The sequence below is a fragment of the Sphaerodactylus townsendi genome, linkage group LG06, assembly GCF_021028975.2.
Source record: "Sphaerodactylus townsendi isolate TG3544 linkage group LG06, MPM_Stown_v2.3, whole genome shotgun sequence".
Taxonomy (NCBI): Eukaryota; Metazoa; Chordata; class Lepidosauria; order Squamata; family Sphaerodactylidae; genus Sphaerodactylus; species Sphaerodactylus townsendi.
The window spans coordinates 91,814,689-91,834,275 of record NC_059430.1 but is presented as its reverse complement, the minus strand read 5'-3'; the positions used below and the strand labels follow the sequence as shown (position 1 = coordinate 91,834,275).

At 43.5% G+C, this 19,587-nt stretch overlaps 1 protein-coding gene across 1 annotated transcript; it reads left to right on the top strand.

The window, feature by feature from the left end:
• Positions 1 to 3,416: 3,416 nt before the first annotated feature.
• On the top strand, positions 3,417 to 19,330 carry SEC61A2 (SEC61 translocon subunit alpha 2). The gene is made up of 12 exons (XM_048501971.1): positions 3,417 to 3,529; positions 4,918 to 4,985; positions 5,868 to 5,933; positions 6,349 to 6,427; positions 6,932 to 7,063; positions 7,626 to 7,735; positions 9,502 to 9,655; positions 16,064 to 16,224; positions 16,496 to 16,693; positions 16,790 to 16,981; positions 17,126 to 17,202; positions 18,289 to 19,330. Exons 1-12 carry the CDS (start codon positions 3,523 to 3,525, stop codon positions 18,473 to 18,475), a joined length of 1,431 nt encoding a protein of 476 aa, XP_048357928.1. The 5' UTR covers positions 3,417 to 3,522; the 3' UTR covers positions 18,476 to 19,330.
• Positions 19,331 to 19,587: the final 257 nt, after the last annotated feature.

The following is a 19,587-nucleotide window of genomic DNA, read 5'->3' as shown; positions in this document are numbered from 1 at the left end:
ATTTTCTGCCTAACATGGGTGCTTCATGGTACCTTCACTATAGCTCCTTAATCCATCATTTGGACCTTAAGAAATGTGCTCTTTGTGCCTTCCAACATGGTTCTTTGACACCATAGGACTCTGTGACTTACTGATGATCTGGAAGCTGAAGGATTACAGCTGGAATGGTAACATCTTAAATTTTGAACCTTGCCTTTTGAACCATTGCTCTTTTACTGTGCAATTGATGCTTACTGGTTTAGGTTTTATGGTTTTATTCATCTTTGCTATTCTCTTGATAATACCCTTGCATAATTTCAATAAATCCCTTTAATCATATTTTGTGGTATCTTTGACTTCTGGTGGCTGCAATCTAATTCCAGTCCTACACCTTCATGGCTATACTTACCAGGTTAATTGTTTTTATAAAACTTGCTGTTCAAGTGGTCTAACTCATAGGGATGACTTTCTTAACTGTAACCCCAGGAAGGCTGGAAGCTTGCCTCTTGGCCTCTGGCTGTTTGGATAGGCAAAGGGGTGGACTTGTGCCTCAGGATTTTATAAATGTTCTGTTGTGAGTTGTGACCCTCCCTAAAAGAAAGATGCCCTTGGCCTAGGGTGTCTCCACATGAATGTCCAAGTCTCCTGCTGCCTTGCAGGAGTTCCAAGTTCCAAATGAGCCTAACCATGGCATTGTATTAATCCTCTGAATAACAGGATTTCTAGTTTTACTAAAGCGGTAATAGAAATTAAAATGTTGGTTATGTTGAATATTGAATGTTGTGATTTTCTTAAAGGTTTAAAACTTAAAAGTCTGGTTTCACATGCAGGATTATTTCCTCTAATCCCTTCTTGTCTGTGGATTACTGTTGCTAATCAGTTTTCCTTTGACACAAAAGATTTCCGTCTAATTTTGCAAGATGTCCCAGAAAGTTTGCTTTGTTCTGGGTTGATATGCAAGCTCTGTGAACTTTACAGCAGACTCAGAACTGGGATGGTGGCAGGAACGGCTGTACACTAGAGCAGTTGCTGCACATTACTTTGTGTTAAGGTCTGTCATGAACGAGCTTTTTCCATCCCAAAGAAAACTGCCCCTCAGTGCACTGCTAAAATGAAGATGCCATCTGTGTAGGCAGACTACTGATCTACTAACAATGCTATTATAAGCAGTCACACTGGGGGTAGGGAATGGCTATAGCACAGCCCCTCCAGATAAGGTTGCCAACATTCAGGTCGGGCTTGGAGATCTCCCAGAGTTACACCTGAGTTTTGGATACCCAATACAGTTCCCTTACACAAAATGAGGGCTTTTGGAGGGTGAACTCCATTGCTTTACATTCCTCAGAAGTCCCTCCCTTCCTCAAGCCCTCCCCAAGATCCACTTCAGAATCTCCAGGAGTTTCCCAGCCCACAGCTGGTAACCCTGTAAGGGCGTGTCTCAATCTAGGGACAATCAAATATCAAAGGTATTGAGACATGCATCCTTTACGTCCAACTATAAGCTGATTTACTGGAGAGCAGGTCAAAAGATTTGTGATAATCCCATTCCAGCAGTCTATCTTTTAATAATCTATTGGCCTCCGTATAAGTAAGCATAAGTAGGTCGTCTAGAGAGACTCCCATCTCAGTGATTTTTTCAATAATTTTTTCATACTACATTGATAAATTTAATTCAGACAGCATCAAGTTAGAGAAGCTTCTGGGTTCAGAGTGGTAGTGAATTTTTAACCAGTATTTTATTATTCTGATCCAGACCAGACTTGTCAAGGTACTTGAACCTAACTCAATGCATAATGCTGCATATGATTCACAGTTTGGGGGGCTCATAATCTTATGCAAGAATTCAGGGTTTAGGACCATATCATAAGCTTACCTTACCGGAGCACCAAACATTAATTGTGGACCCATTTTTTAGTTGAAGGCTGTAACTGTGGCCAGTACATACCGATTTCCTTTTGTAAAGAAAAATCTAGCTATTGCATTTTCACTCAGAGAAGCTTTCACTGATACCATTTTATAATGGGCTGTTTCTTCCATTAAAATAGCCAGTTGAGTTTTCTGAAGTACTAAAGACATTTTGTTCCTGTAAGGGTGATTCTCCTTTAAGACAAGGTCAGAGTGGATTTCAAATGAGTCAAATTGTGCAATAAATTGGCTACATTTTTTAACATAAGGCTCATTGACTTCGAGAAAAGCAGTGCTTCTTCTGCCATGAGGTCCAAAAGAAAAGGTAACTTTCTGGCCTTATGTTCCTCATCATTATTCGTTAAGTTAATTAGAAGTGGTTTGTTATCCACCCAACTATTTTCCTGTGTTGGAATCAGATTAGAGTGACAGTTTATAACTGACTTTGCAGCATTATCATTACCCACTGAATTCCTTTTGCTTACAGCAACATTTTCCATTTTATTTTGTCCTAATGATTCCAGAGGTTCATACCTATTGGTTAGAGGAATATTTTCAAGCAGTCCCTCTACAGGGGATTTATCAAACAAATATTTATCAATCCTTCTCTATTTGCTTGTTTCTGGCTTGGTGGAAGAGTTTGAGGAGTGTCTGCGTTTCTTGGCTTGCATTATTATTTTATATTCCCCAAGGTCGTTCATAAGATTTCACAGCAATAACATTGAAAAGAAATTGGCTGTCTTTAGTAGCTACAATAGCTATTAGCAGCAGGTGTTCTCATTATCTTATATACGGAAAGTATTTTGGATGGTTAAGATAATTAAAAATCCCAGTAAACGTCAGTTAAAATAATTCATTGCAGTAATCAAATTCTGTTGCAAGTTTAAACACAATCTTGTCAGTTTAAAAGTTTTTCTTAAAAGGGGAATCAGAAGCATGCTACTCATGACCGGAGCCAACCGCACAGCATATTTATAACGAGTTGCAATTGTTACAAATGAACTCATTTTCCCTTTTAATAAATGGAAAACGAATTCATTTATAACCATTGCAACTCGTTATAAATATGCTGCGTGGAATAAGCCCAAACCTCGCCTGAATCTGACTCCAGCTGTTGGTCAGTTATGCTAAGGCTCATTCTGCACAGCACATTTATAACGAGTTGCAAGCGTTATAAATGAATTCGTGTTCCATTTATTAAAAAAAAGGAAAACGAGATCTATTATAACGATTGCAACTCGTTATAAATATCCTGTGCAGAATGAGCCTAGGTTATTCTACACGCCAACGAGGCACAAATTTCCATACAGAAGCGTTTTCTAGGAGGAAATTCTCCCTTTTATTGCCATGTTATTCATCTTTCATTAGCCTTCGTTTGTGCAACAACACCAAGAGCCCCTGAGGCGTGAGAGGGAAAGGTGTCCTCCAAACTCTGTCGTTCGTCCCTGCCTCGCACTATGGAGCGGCTCCATTCTTGCCCAGCTCTATGCTTGCCGTGTCGCGTGTGAAATGACGTCACTAGGTGACGTATACTGCGAGAGCGACGGTCTCGAAGCGGTGCGGGGACCGCAGGAGGGGCAAGGGTTTGCGTTTGAGAAGTGGTGCTGGTGGGAGCAGGCGGCTTCCCTCCCCTGCACCATGGGAAGTGAGTGGCGCAGAGGGGGGCGCTGTGGGGAGGCAAGTGTGGCAGCAGCCGGTTTAAAGATAGACTGCTGCTGGACATGGAGGTTTTGTGAGGTCCTCGTTGTGCTTTGTTATTTATACAGCGTAATGTTTTATACGTGTTCTGGTATCAGATCCTGTCTGCCTGAAATATTATAAAGTTGCCCGTTCTAAAGAAGTATCCCTCTCATGGTGTTTTATTGTTTAAGTACTGGTGGTAGAGCAGGACTGTGGTGTTGTGGTTAGAATATCGGACGATGGAGACCCAGATTTGAATTCCTATTCTGCCTTGGGGTCACCTTGGACCAGTTCTGAATGGACTGTAATCCTGTTATAAACCGATTAGCACTGCAATCCAGAACAGAGTTAGTCCAGTCTAAATCCATCTTGACTGTTGAGTAAGAAATAATCCTAATTTGGTTAAAGTGCTTGCAGTCAGTCATCACTTTTGTCATTTTGCTGTGCCTTTTGAGCTGATGCTATAAAGTCATAGAGTTGAATTGCTTTCAAATAAAATTGAGGTAGTTCAAGACTTCCCATTTTCAATTTTTGGTGTTTGGGAAGCCAACGTAACAATTAACCAGCATTTGTTTGTGACAGATATAAACATGGTGTGTTCATGAGGTCTCATTTAAACCTCAGAGGCAATATTTCCTGTTTTAAGAAACCAATTTGTATCATTTTAACCAATTACCCAGCATTTTTGCCTTTCTTAATTCAGATGAGAAAATTTAGCAAGTATAATCTGGACTTAGTTTTTGAAGGGGTATCTTATCTGGGGTGGAATTGTCAAATTGTTTGGGATTCAGGGTTTGTAGGAGAGAATATGTTGGCACAGGAAAGGCTCCCCTGCCCCCCCCCCCCCACCCCTCTTAGCTCCTTTTCACACAGTAGGTCGCAGGCAGGATAAAGAAACCCATTCTCCCTCTTGCCCCATTCAGGGGGGAAAACCTGGGGCAGCCTCTTTTTAGGGGCAAGAGCCATGCGAAGCCCCCCCCCCCCCAGGAAACAGGTTTTTTACTGGTATTATCCCCAGTTAATTGACCGTGCTCTTGCAGAGAAGTGGGTCTGTCTTTCTGGTGCATTGTATGGTCCTGCAAATAATGTGAAAAAGCCAAATATCTGGCCATATACAAGTTGATTTACGTTGAAAAGATTTATTATTAAAAGGGGGTTGAGCAAAACTATTATGTAAAACTTACTGTTTTTTAGATTGCAAGCAGGTGGCTTGGTTTGATTATTCATGAACAGAAATTTTCTCAAGAAAGCTGTCATTCAAGCGTTATACACTTCATCTTGTGTTGGAATATAGGTTGTATCATTACATCTGCTATTGATTTTTCTTTTAAAATGGTTTTCTTTCTTTAACAGTCAAATTCCTTGAAGTTATTAAGCCTTTCTGTGCAGTTTTACCAGAAATTCAGAAGCCTGAAAGAAAAGTAAGTGTTCATTTTTGTGTGTGAGTTGCTTTTGCCAGGTTTAAGCTTGTGTAGTTCAGTGCACAAACTTAAACCTGCAACCCTAAGCATGCACTTACCTCTGAAAAAACAAGATCTCACTGAAAGCTACTTTATAATATGCGCTGCTTAATCAGGAAATTCTGTCTTCCAAAACCTGCCCCCTAAAAACAGCTGAGAAGTGCAAAAAGTGCAAATCTTTGTTTGAAAATGTGTATGCCGTTTTGATGTTTCTAAAGTAAAAGGGCAAAGAATTCCTCGTGTGCTTCTTTTTAAAAAGGAAGTGTTGAAGTATTTGGATGGGTTGTTCTTATTATCATTATTTTGATCAGATGGGACGCAGCAAAAATGAGTCACATCCAAATCCCATTGGACTTTTAACTGTGGTCTTCAGTCATTAGTAGAAACAAGTTCAAATATGATGTTTCCACAAGCTATGGTTCCTGTGCATCAGTATACACTTGGGAGCAATATATTTCTCCTTTGTTCCGCAAAGGAGATGTACAAGTTGTCTCGCTCAAAAACTTGTACATCTGGCAGGGTGGAAAGATATGAAAACAGTGTTTGCTTTTAGTATAACACTGTTGCCTAGGAACTGGGAGAGCAAGGAATTGTTTGTTTCCTGTTCTTGCAGAACTAAATAATTCCCTGAGTTGCACCATCTGCAGTTTATGGGATCTTTCCTTCTGTATGGCTGCTGTGTAGAAACATGAAGCCTTGCATGTTACACTCCTTTTATAATGCCAGGTAGTGGAATATTAAGATTTGGTTTTGTGTTATTTTGCTCCTTTCTTTCATGTTGGACTGTATTAAAGATGAAACTTTGTTGCAGTTGATTAATCCCATTCTTCTCGTGTTCTTCAGATTCAGTTCAGAGAGAAGGTTTTATGGACTGCAATCACCCTCTTCATTTTTTTAGTGTGCTGTCAGGTATGTATCTTTGAGGGGTAAAATGTGGAGGGCAGTAGGGGTTATTTATATGTGAAAACTATAACTTGGACAGTTTAACTATAGTGGAGAGGTTTTTTTTTTCTGCAGTGAGTATTGTCTTGTACAAAATAGCATGGTGTTTTGAAAAGAACTTTCTTAAAGGGCTTCTGACATGAACATCTTGCTTGTGATTTCAGGCTTTTACCAGCAACAGTGTGATTGAGAAACACTTGACGTAAAACCGAGTTCCTTGAAAAAATATAAGTCTAAAATTGCTTTGCTGTTTGTGTGTAAAACTATAGAATGTCTATCTGTTAAACAAATGGAAGACTATTTTTCCACTCATTACATTGTCCTCTTTTTTATGAAAATCGTGAGTTGATATTAGTGCTAACTAGCCCTACAAATCTTGTAGATACCTTTATTTGGGATCATGTCCTCAGACTCTGCAGATCCTTTCTACTGGATGAGAGTCATCCTTGCATCAAACAGAGGTCAGTGTACCAATCTCTTTTCCTTGTGGCTTTCCCTGTTCATGGTTTGATTCCTGCTGCAGTTCTAAGTGTAGTTACTTGGAACATGTCCTCACACAGTTCAGTGCACTCCCATGCAATTGCTTCAATTTAAGGCCATTGAAATTAGTGGTTCTAAATTGGTGGAGTAACTGCATACATTTGCACTGGGAACTAGCCTGATAATCTCTCCTCCGCCATATTGTGTTAGCTTTAATTCAAGTACATACTAGAACAACTAAAATGCAGCAGTAATGAGACTCGTGAAAACCTACCTTGATTGTCCAAAGTCTGTGTAGTTCTGTCAACTGTCTTAAAACCCTCTGCTGTACTTTGGCATAAAAGTCAATATATTTGACATTGCAGAATGCTCCAAAGGAAGAATATGGTGAATTGTCCTGAGGGGATTTATAAAGCACTGCTGATAAGAGCTGCTTGTAGTACTTGGGACCGTGCTTCAAGATTGTCTTATTCTTTATTTTTCAGGCACTTTGATGGAATTGGGCATCTCTCCCATTGTGACCTCTGGATTGATTATGCAGCTCTTGGCTGGAGCCAAAATAATTGAAGTGGGTGATACCCCGAAAGACAGAGCTCTGTTCAATGGGGCTCAGAAATGTGAGCATAACTTTCAATCTAAATACATTTTCTGTCAATCACATTTTTGTCCTGTTCTTTCCTGAGCCCAATTAGGCATTTATTTACTTTATTTATACCCCGTACTGTTCCCTAGTAGGAACCCAGACTGGCCGACATCATTCTCCTCGCCTCCATTTTTATCCTTACAACAATAACTCTGTTAGGTAGGTTAGGCTGAAAATGTGTAACTGGCCTAGAGTGACACAGAAAGCTTGCATTGCAGAGTAAGAATTTAAAGCTAGGTCTTAGTCTGACACTCTATCCACTGTACCACAGTGGCATATGAAGTTTCCTGTAGGTAGATCAGGCTGAGAGAATGGGATTTGCCAAAATCCTGCAGGAAACTTCATGGGGAGGGTTAATTTGAGGCAGAGCTCCTTGATTATATATGTGTGTTTCTGTACCACATGAAGTCTTCCTTTCAGAAGTACCACACCATACAGGAAGTCCTGTGTTCTTTCTGCTTAGTTGGTGTGCAGGCCTGAAAGTTATGACTAGATGGACAAAAGGAAATGGGAATTGTCTTTCCTTTCTGTTTCAGTGTTCGGGATGATTATCACTATTGGGCAGGCCATTGTGTATGTCATGACTGGGATGTATGGCGACCCTGCAGAAATGGGGGCTGGGATCTGCCTCCTGATCATCATTCAGGTATGCCTCTTATGTGATGTTTAAAGGGCAGCTAAAGCAGAGGCTTTCAAAACACAAGTGGAAAGTCTTTTGCATAGCTTTTTTACACCTTACATTTTTTATCTTTGTCTTAATATTAGTGACTGTTCGTTTATGTAGGGATTTTTGAATGTGGGAAAATTGTAACTGACAGAGAAAGCCTTGGGTGCCCTTAATTGGGTTTCCGATGCCATGCAAGCCAGCCTCCTTTATAAAAAGCCTCAAATTAATTTCCTCTTTGCTTTGTCTTACTGCTGCAGACTTAAAGGCACAACTGAGCATTGTGGGACAGGTGGCTATGCTCACATCAGCAAGTGCCCCATGTTGCTGCCTTCTCTACCTGCTCTGATAATGTCTAGCAATACAAAATGTGTGATATCCTGGCAGTTCCACTGCCCTGGAAATAGTAGCCCACAAAGTAGGGATGCCTTCAATATAATCACACTAGCGGCAAAGCTAATTTCATGTGGAAATGAAATAGGGTGTAGGAAAGGAGGGGCAAGGAGGCCTCTTCCCCCGCAGTGGCCTTTCCTCACACCCTTCCCCCACTGGCAGCCAAATGCTTGCTTGGCCGCCGACCCTCTCACTCACCATCCACTACGGCTGCCCAGAAACCCCCGCAAATAAACATGAACAAACCAGTTGGGGGAGGGGGGTGGTTGCCCGGGCTAGCAACGTTCTCCCACAGACACCAATGGCTGTGTGCTCTGCTGCTGTTGGATGCTGCTGGAGGTGATGTGGGGGGAGCAGGAGGGTTGTTGCAGGTGGGGAGAGTGGCCTTGCTACTAGGCCAGGGAAAGGCAGGCAAGGGACAGATGTCCCATGAATGGCCACACACAATTGAGGTCTGCGCAACGAGTGTGTGTGTGTGTGGGGGGGGTTGCTGTCGGAAGGCAGCGATTGGTCCCCACTTAGGGTAAGGAATATTGCAAGATATGCATGGAATATTCTTAGTTGCTGGTGGGAAGAGAAGAGGAAAAATCACAGAGTTGCAGTTCATGGTGACAGCTATCGGTGAACCACAGCTTCCAGATCTGGCCTAATATGGGTTTTTTCCCCAGAATGTATCCATATTTTTAAAAACAGCTAATCTCAGAGTATAGATCATGCTTGAGAGAACTCAAAATGCTTCCTGTTCGTTTGCCATAATCATTGAAGGTATCCCAGTATCACGTGCAGAGTACTGAGGTTGAGAAAGAATGTCTGCCAAAGCCCTCTTTGCTCTTAGTTTAGTCCCTTAGAGATTACACTATATTAGCTTGCTAGTTGGTGACTAAAGCTTGCAATATACCTTCTTCTCCCCACTGATAGGGGTGGGTTCTTTATTAGGTAACTTTGGCAATTTAGTTGTGTGTATAGATTAAAAGGTGCAAATAGCATTTAATAGAATCCTGTGCTCTTGATCATTTCTAGTGTCTTCAGAAATGATCTTGAAAACCTTTATCTCAAGCCGCTGTGACGACTAACATCAAAATTAAGTTTAAAGCAGCAAGACGTGCATTTTCACAGTCTGACGCTAATGGCATATACTTCCAACGCAAGACCTACAGATTTCAGTAGGGTTTACTATTAAGGAAGTATGCTAAAGGATGCAGTGTCAAAAGCAGAGTCTTGATCACTGCCGGTACTCATAGGAAACGTGGAAGGAGGCAGCAGCATGGGCTGGCTGAATCGACCATCTGTCTGCTTTGGGATCAAAATGATATTTGAAAGCAAAATGATTGACTTGTGATTATTTTCCCCCACAGTTGTTTGTTGCTGGTTTGATTGTGCTGCTGCTAGATGAGCTGTTGCAGAAGGGTTATGGCTTGGGTTCTGGGATTTCTCTCTTTATTGCTACCAACATCTGTGAAACCATTGTCTGGAAGGCCTTTAGCCCCACTACCATTAACACTGGCAGAGGTATAGTACATTTTAGCCGCTGATCGTTTGGCCCGATGCATGCGTAGATTAGGATAGCAAGTGACTTGCCATCGAGGAGCTGGTGTCCCAGAAAGGATCTCCAGCTACATGCTGCTAAATGGAGACTTGGGACTGCGCTATGTTGACTTGGGACTGCGCTATGTCTATAAAAGGCATGATGTTCATAACCATCTCTCTAATTGTAGAGGAACAAATAAACCCTCAGTAACCTTTGATAGTAGCATTTCCAAGAAAACTTGACTTATTATATTCACTGCCAGAGAAGAGTGATAGAGGCAATGGAATTTGCTGGCAAAATTTAGCCAAATCTGGCAGATAGTATCATGGCTAAAGATAACTTGTTGTCATGCTGAGGCTTCTCATTCAAAAATGCCTCTGTGACCCCAGTATCCACATTCTGCTAACAGTCGGCCTCTTAGCATGCATGGGAGGTCTGCTGCAACAGTAGAACCTCTGGACCACCTTTTGGGAGGTTGAACACATTTGGTAACTCTGGTGAAACACAGGTAGGAAAATCTGGAGCAGTGTATGGCATGCTGCATGTCTCCACATTTTTTTAAATGTTCCAAATGGGAATTGTAAGGCACAGTGACCCGTTTGCTATGATTGTGGAGTCCTATAGTTGGGCCATCTCCCTTGCTGTGTAACAAGCTGCCTGAAAATCTGGAGTATATAGAAAGTATAACTCTATTCTGGATAACCCTCCTAAGCTTTCAGCTGCAAAACTGGGGTCTATCTGTAGAGAAGTAGTATGTGATTTTATGTGGACAGGTTAGCACTTGAACTTTAAACCCAAAGGTACAATCCTGCCATCAGTCTTATTAACCTAGTGAAAATGGTACACAAGCAATTTAGTGCAGGATTGTAGCTTACATTCTTCACCTTCTCCCCATTCTCTTAGAGAGTATCTCTTTTCTTTATTTGCTTTAGTTTGTTTCAGTACCTTCCCTGCTTTTCTGCTTCTTTATGCCCTAATTTTTGCTGGGTTCCTGATGGCATGCTTTTTATTGATCATATTAGAGGTGCACTTCACACTTACTATTTCAGTTCTCAAATGAATATTTCCACATTTGTTCTTATTTGAAGGAGGCAAACTTGTGGCTTGCATCCTACTGCCCTTCTCAGCAATATTTGATACCTTCCTCCAACCTCAGGAGGCTTCCTCTGACATCAGTGACTCTTCTTCTGGCAGAAGAACCCTTCTATCGGAGGAGGGCTACTTAGGAGGAATGAAGTCTTCAAATATCACTCAGTAGAGGGGAGGGTACAGGCTGCTGGGAAAACTCCTCTGAATGTGGTTCCTTCTGCATTGGTGAGATGGGACCACTCAGTCAAACCCAACAACAACTCAGTGTGTGGAGGCTGTCATGTCTCAAGAAACAGGAGTCGGAGGAACAAAACATAGTACTTTATTCCATAGCTGCTACTCACACATAGCTTAAAATCACTCTGCAGCTGTGCTCAATATAACACACTTACTAATTACCAATTACAGTGCAACAGCTGCAGACTCTTAAAACCATACAATACATTACACCCCTTCCCCCTAACTCCTGTAATAATCTGGTGGGATTCTCTTTCGCTGCGATCGTCTCAGCTCCCGCTCTGGCTCCTGAGTCTGTGTTTGTTCCTGGTTCTGCAAAACAATTGGACCCTTTGCTGTTTCCTTATCCTGCATCTCCGTCTGCGCCCTTAACGCCTCAGGTTCCTCGGGGACAATTGGACTATTTACTGCTTCCTCATCCTGCAGCTCCATCTGCCCCCTTAATGCCCTAGATTCCTCAAGGACCTGGGGTTCCTGATCTACTGTTGGACCTGGCACTCTCTTCCTTACTTGGTCAACATGTCTGCGGATCACCTGCCCTTCTTCAGTTTCCACCCTATAAGACAAGGGCCCTGTTGGCTGCCTCACAACTGCTGGGACCCAACACGGACCTGCTCCATAATTTCGGACATACACCGTGTCATCCCTATCAAATGTCGAGGTGCTTTCAACACTTGGTCTTCTTTTTTAGCGGACGATCATCAACTGAATCGGGATGCATTCGGTCCAGCAACCTCGTAAGTTTCCGATTCATTAGCAACTCCGCAGGCCTCCTCCCGGTGGCTGTGCACGGTGTTATGTGCTGTGTTAACAAAAAATTCGCCAACCGACGGTGCCAATTCCGGTCTAGTATTAGCCGCAATGCATCCTTTGTTGTTTGCACCATCCTTTCTGCCTGCCCATTCGTAGCCGGATGAAAAGGGGCCGAGGTAACCTGGCGAATAACACCATTAGCCAGGAATACTCTAAACTCCTTAGATACAAACGCTGTCCCATTATCCGATACCACCGTATCCGGGAGGCCATGGGTTGCAAATAACTTACGCAGTGCCCTAATTACTGTTTGTGATGTCATTGACATTACTGGCACTACTTCTAGCCATTTGGAATATGAATCCACTACAATGAGAAACACCTGGCCCTCGAACGGCCCTGCCAAACAAATATGTATCCTTGTCCACGGTCTTTTGTGGACTCCCATTGATAGGTAGGGGCCTGAGGTGGGCAGGCCAGCGTTATCTGACACTCCCTGCACCTGGCCACCCATTCTTCTATTTCGCTATCCATCTTTGGCCACCACACGCCTACGGGCCAATGCCTTCATTCTCACTATCCCAGGGTCCCCTACATGCAAGGCCTCCAGCACCCTAATCCTTAAAGCTGCTGGGATCACTACTCTATTTCCCCACAGTAAGCACCCCTTGTGGACGGATATCTCGTGCTGCCTCATTCCAAATGGTCTAAATTTTTCCTCTAGCAATGGCCAACCCTTCCATGCCCAATTCAAGACTCGGGCAAGCACTGGGTCCTTAGCTGACCTCTCTGCTATTTCTGCCGCTTGCACTGGAGGCTCTGATAATGATTCCAACATCAAAACCTCCAAAAGTGGGGAGTGATCTTCCTCCTCCCTTTGTACTGGCAAGCGACTCAACGCATCTACATGCCCAATTTTCTTCCCGACTGGTGCTGCAAGACATAATCATATGCATTCAGAAACGCCCACCGCAGCATTCTAGGGGACAATATCTGTGGTGTCTGGTGCTCTGAGGAAAATAATCCCAACAGCGGCTTATGGTCTGTAACAATCACAAATGGTCGCCCATACACGTAATCATGAAACTTCTTAACCCCAGCCACTATTGCTAATGCCTCCTTATCTATTTGCGCATAATTACGGCTCGTTGCAGACAACGTCCTAGAATAATACGCTAAATTGGAGCTTCCCGCATATCCTCCAATTGATGGCTCAACACTGCTCCAACTCCACACGGGGAGGCATCGCACGTCAAAATCAATGGCTTCCTCTCATCAAAATGAACCAATACACTTTCTGATGACAACAATCTTTTGACATCTCGGAATGCCTTCTCATGCTGACTTGTCCACTGCCACACTGCCCGTTATCTAATAAACGGTGCAGTGGCTCTGCCACTGTGGCCTTATGCTTTAAGAATGAATGGTAAAAATTTAGCAATCCCAAAAATGCCTGTAGCTCTTGCTTTGACTGTGGTGCTGGGGCATCCTGGATGGCCCTCACCTTTGCTGATGTCGGGTGGATTCCCCTTGCATCTACCATGTATCCCAAAAACTCTACTTGCGCTACTCCAAACACACATTTTTCACGCTTGACACGCAACCCTACATCTGAGAAGCACTGCAGTACTTTCCGTACCCGTGTCATCAGTTCCTCCTCAGTTGCACCCACTATCAAGACATCATCAAAATACGGTATAACTCCCGGCAAGTTTCTTAATATTTCTTCCATCAAACTCTGGAATATCCCAGGAGCCACACTCACTCCAAATTGCAGCCGCTTTACTCTGAATGCCCCCCTGTGAGTCACTATAGTCTGGGCTTCTGCAGTGGCATCATCCACTTCCAGCTGTTGGTATGCCTGCGCTAGATCTAATTTTGCAAAAACCTTTCCCCCTGCCAATGTTGCTAACAACTGACTGACAACTGGCACTGGGTACGGATGTTTCTGCAATGCCTTGTTAGCACTTATAATCAGCACAAATGCGCACATCCCCATTGGCCTTCAGGGGTCACAATTGGAGTTTCCCACTTTGCATTTACCACTGGCTCCAATATTCCCTGTTCCAATAACCGATCTAGTTCTGCATCCACTTTAGAGCGCAAAGCAAATGGAATACGGCGTGATTTTAGACGTATTGGGGGTACTGAAGGATCAAGATACAATGATATAGATGGACCCTTATACTGCCCCAGTCCCTCAGCAAACACACTCTTAAATTCTTCCACTAGCACCTCCCATGTTAACTTGCTAACCTCATGAATTCCAGTAATTGCAATTCCCAACCTCCCAAACCAGTCCAACCCCAAGAGGCTCGTCCGCCTTCCTTCCACTATTAACAATTTCAAACATCCATCAAACATATGATATTTTACATGGACATTACACATGCCAACCACAGGTACCCTATGTCCTTGATAATCCGTAAGTGGTAAGTCACAAGATTGAATGTCCAAATCACCCTGTGGGCAAAATGTTTTATAAGTGTCCCATGAAACGATGGAGAATGCTGACCCAGAATCCACTTCCATCACACAAGGGACATCCTGGATCTTCACAGTCACCGACAACTTACGCTGAATCTCGGGTTGCACGTGGTTAATTACATCAGCTGCGTAAACACCATCACACTGCTCATGTGGGGGGTTGGCCAGTCAAGCCAGCTACATGGGGACAGCAAGGTGCATCCACAGAGTGTGTAGCAGATGAGCCGGGAACATGTCTTCTTGGTCCCTGATGCCTTTTTTCTCTGCACACTCTCCCAATATGCCCCCAACGTTTACAACAGAAACATTGTGCCTCTTTAAATTTACACCTTTCTCTCTCATGGGGCCCACCACAACTCATACATTTCTCTGTTAACATCCTCCCCCCTCTGTTGTGGTGGTCTTCCCATCTTCATTGCACCATGCTGCAGTCTCTGAATTTCACCATTACCCGGGTCTACAGTCCCACTGCCAGCTGTTTGCAATCTCTGTGGGCTCCTGGCTTGTCGCACCTCCCGAGTAGAGGCTGCAGCAAGTTCAAAATTCAAGGCTTCTTGGTATGCCGTTTGAAAAGTCAAGTCTGTCTTTGCCAGCAGCAACTTTTGCAATGGTGCCTCTCTCAGGCCACAGACCAGACGATCCCTTAACATTTCTTCCAAATTGGAGAAATTACATTGTTGTGCCAACCGTAAGACTGCAACATAATCTGCAATGCTTTCAGTCCCCTCCTGATCACGTTTATAAAACACCCCGCCTGGCTATTTCTGACGGTTGGTGAATGAAATTTTTCCTTACTGCAGTCAGTATTTCTATAAGCTGTGTTTCTGATCAGTCTCTTGTCGCTATCAATGCTGATGCCAGCTCAAACACCCTTCACCACAGAGGCTCAAAACACGGCTCTTTTCCTTTCTGGGTCTGTTATGCCATTTGCCAGAAGATAAAATTCCAATCGGGCCTCATAACTCTGCCACTTCAAAGGAAACTCCAAATTAAACTGTTCCAGCTGCCCTTGAAAGGCCATAATTTACTCACAGTCCTTGCTTCACAAAACTTGCTAGACTCGTCATAAGTTTATCCTCGTCGCCAATTGTCATGTCTCAAGAAACAGGAGTCGGAGGAACAAAACATAGTACTTTATTCCATAGCTGCTACTCACACATAGCTTAAAATCACTCTGCAGCTGTGCTCAATATAACACACTTACTAATTACCAATTACAGTGCAACAGCTGCAGACTCTTAAAACCATACAATACATTACAGAGGCAAAGCCAGAATGGCAAATCAGACAGAGTTAATGAAATTAAAACGCTTGCCATTCACTAGTAAGTTTCTTGAGATACCCACTATTAGACTGATTGCTCCCCATGGACAGTGGGGAAATAGTGTGCTTTGTAACTTACAAATGCTACATTTTTAGAAATTAAAAAACATCTTGCGTTCTGAAACTGGACAGTGATTTTGTGTTTGTCATGTGCCTGCATTAATCCCAGTAGAAGTTTAGCACCATTTATTTCACTCCTGTGTCATGTTTTTTTGCCATTCTCCCAGTCATGGCAACAGCTCAAGGGGTTGGATCATGCAGATTTATTTTGTAGGTGAGATGCTTCCCCTTGAAGCAAGGTGCCTGGAAGCCCCCTTATGCCCAAGAAAACCATTTCTACTAGTCAAACAGATCTGCTGGTCCAAGCCATCGTCCTGTTGTGTGGGCACACTTCCATGTCCTTTTGATGGTCGAGAACATGTGAACAGTTACTAGCAAAACAGCTACAGGGCGCTTTTCAACACTACAGTGATCACTCTTGTTTGTGTTGGTGTCTCCAGGAACCGAGTTTGAGGGTGCCGTCATTGCTTTGTTCCACCTTTTGGCGACACGAACTGACAAGATCCGTGCCTTGCGGGAAGCTTTCTACCGTCAGAACTTGCCTAACCTTATGAATCTGATTGCCACCGTATTTGTGTTTGCTGTAGTCATATACTTTCAGGTACGTGAAGGCTGCAGTTTGTATTTCCTACAGAAAGATTGTTTTCAGTGTTAGAGAGAACTGAAGCATAAAACACGCAACACAACCTAAATGACAAGTGAAGCTCTCGCTTAACCAGAATTATAAGGGAATTTTCTCAGCATCAGCAGTTACAGCAGCATGCTGAATTTTTCTCCCAGAACTTGTACCAGGGTGCCTATTTCAGTGGCTTTTTAAACAAAGGCATTTACAGCTTGGCTTACAGACCAACATTTTGATGTGTGTTTTTAAGGGGTTTCGTGTTGACCTTCCAATCAAGTCTGCCCGTTATCGTGGACAATACAGCAGCTACCCCATCAAACTCTTCTACACCTCCAATATTCCAATCATCCTTCAGTCTGCCTTGGTCTCCAACCTTTACGTCATTTCTCAAATGCTGTCTGTGCGGTTCAGTGGCAACTTCTTGGTCAATTTGCTTGGGCAGTGGGCTGTAAGTATTGCAGTCTTTCTAAAATTCTGCCCATTGAAGTGGCCGTAGTTCAACAAAAGCCCTGAGCAGCTTTGGACTTCACTGTTTTCTCTCCAGGATGTGAGTGGAGGCGGTCCAGCACGCTCCTATCCTGTCGGAGGCCTCTGTTACTACCTCTCCCCTCCGGAATCCATGGGGGCTATCTTTGAGGATCCTGTCCATGTGATGGTTTATATTATATTTATGTTGGGCTCCTGTGCATTTTTCTCCAAGACATGGATTGAAGTGTCGGGATCATCTGCAAAAGATGTAGGTGTTTTTGTTTTGTTTTGCTTGGCCCTGCTCTGTAGTCTTGATCATTTTGGCTCTTGGGGCCACTTTTATCCTAGGCTAGTTTCCACTTCTCACCTGGCTGTGGAACGCTGCAGCCACTGATAATAAGTGTTTCTACAGGTTGCCAAGCAACTGAAAGAACAGCAAATGGTGATGAGAGGTCACAGGGACACGTCCATGGTTCACGAATTAAATAGGTAAGAGGAGCACTTGAAATCATGCTTGCTTTGTTCACACCCTCTCATCTGTACTGGTGTCAGACTCAAGGTGCTCCTGGCAATAATTCCAGCTATTCTGCACCACAAAATGCAGATATGATCCTAGTCCCACTCTCTGTTCCTGCAGTGTTTTGTCATGTTGACTGTTTTAAGTGTTTTGTCTAAAGCGAAGATTAGCCAGGAGCAAGAGTTTGCCCCTCTCCATTGATAAAAATGGCAAAACAGTCGAGCGGTTGCCTAAGATGGCCGTCTTAAGTATATTTATTAGGCAGGAAGAATTCAGAACTTGGTTCTACTTATTTGAATAAGAAGCTGCCCTGTAATGAATCAAGTCACTGGTCCATCAAGGCCAGTATTTTTTATTCAGACTCTTCTATTCAGCTCTCCAGGTTCTCAAGTCTTTCACATCCCCTAATACCTTGTCCTTTAACTGGATATGGTTTTACAGCTGAACCTCTGTGTTCCCCATGCCAAGCAAATGCTCTGCCATTGAGCCACAGCAACCCCCATCTCAGTTAATGATATATTTGCTGGGGTGGGGACATCTATTGAGCATTGCTGCTCTGTTCCAATTTAGTATGCCATCAAGTTGCAACTGACTCATGCTAACCTCCAGAAGGAACATAGATTTTCAAGGCAAGAAAGATTAGTATAGATTGTTTGCCAGTGCCTTCCACAGCACAGCAATGTCAGCCTTTCTTTGGGAATTCTGGCTCTCAGATGGAAGTGACAGATCTGGGGCTGTTTTTTGGTCTGATCCCTTCTTTTTGGTCTTTACAGGTGTCAAACTTCTGGCCCTCCAGATGTTCATGAACTACAATTCCCATCATCCCTTGCCAGTATAGCCAATGCTCATGTTGGGAGGGACTGATGGGAATTGCAGTTCATGAACATCTGGAGGGCCACGAGTTTGACACCCCTAACTGATGAAACTGAAAGCAAACTGCAATGGGGGCTTGAGGCTCGAATTGATTGGAATACAGCGTGAGTGCAGTTTTGGATCTGATGGCATTAGTGAGCCTAGCTTGCAACTGTGATGTTTCTTTTTTCTCCCCCTCTCTTCAGATACATCCCCACAGCTGCCGCCTTTGGAGGCTTGTGCATTGGGGCCCTCTCGGTCTTGGCTGACTTCCTCGGGGCTATTGGCTCAGGCACTGGCATTCTGCTGGCAGTCACTATTATTTATCAATATTTTGAAATCTTTGTTAAAGAGCAAGCAGAGGTGGGCGGAGTGGGCGCTTTATTTTTCTAATTGTCTGTTGTGTGGCTTGGGAAGAAGGGAACTCTCTTTTGACCATATGCAACCAAATGCAGTTCCCCTCACTTTGAGTAGTGCTATGTGCCCCATTTCTCACAGTGGGCGTTGTGCAATGCCTGGGTGCAGCTTCAATGCCAGCTGCCTTAAGAATCAAAAATTTACACTGTCTTGGGGGGTGGGATGGGGGGAACATCTATTGTGTGTTGCCAGTTGTGCTGGAAAGCAACGCATCCATCCTCTTCGAAGATTGTCGTCCAACAGTGCCCGTTCTGCTGCTTGGGAACACTTTGCACACTTTGTGTTGAGACTGAAAAGTACTTGTGCAAATTAGTGAGAGACCCGCTGCGATAACTTCAGTGGCCACATGCTAGAATCCTTGCCTTCATTTTAGAAGTACGTACCCAAGATCTATATTTTACAATAGTTTTGTATGCTTTACAAAAAACAAACCCCAAACCACTTGATGTGTGCCAAACACTTGCTTATCATTGGTGTCATGTTTTGAAGCAAGAAGGTGGACAAGCGTATTCATCCAGGCAGTGACATTCATCTTACTGCAAAACTGACAGAAGTCCCAAGAGTGAAGCTGGAAATCCCTGTCAGAGACTTCCCCCACAGCCTTGTCTTAAATCCCTGTGTTTTGGGGAGGGGAATACTGGTGCTGCGGAAGCTTCACCCCGACTTCGCTTTTTGGTTAAGTCCAAGGAGGGACATGTGAGTTTTCAAAGCAGCATGATGCATAAAAGGGAGGGGAGAAAGGAGCAAGTCGCCCTGAGGACAATGCTGCTGTTGTGCTTCCTGGTGGTGAGGTACCCGTTGTAAATATTAGAAAATAAACTTATTTAATTATTGCCTTTGCTGGTTTTTGGGAAATAGTTGGCTGTCCTACCTGGTGGGGAGCAGCTCTCTTTGGAAACAGAGGTCTTCAGAGTGCCAAGTGGCATTTGGCTCACGCGTTCGATAGTTAAACACCATAGTAATGTTTGTAACAGCTTTGATCAGGGGTATCAAACTCATTTGTTACAAGGGCCAGATATGATACAAATGTGAATTGGTCAACTGGGCCCAGAGGGCGAGGTGCTGCCTCAGCTGCCTGGACTGATGAG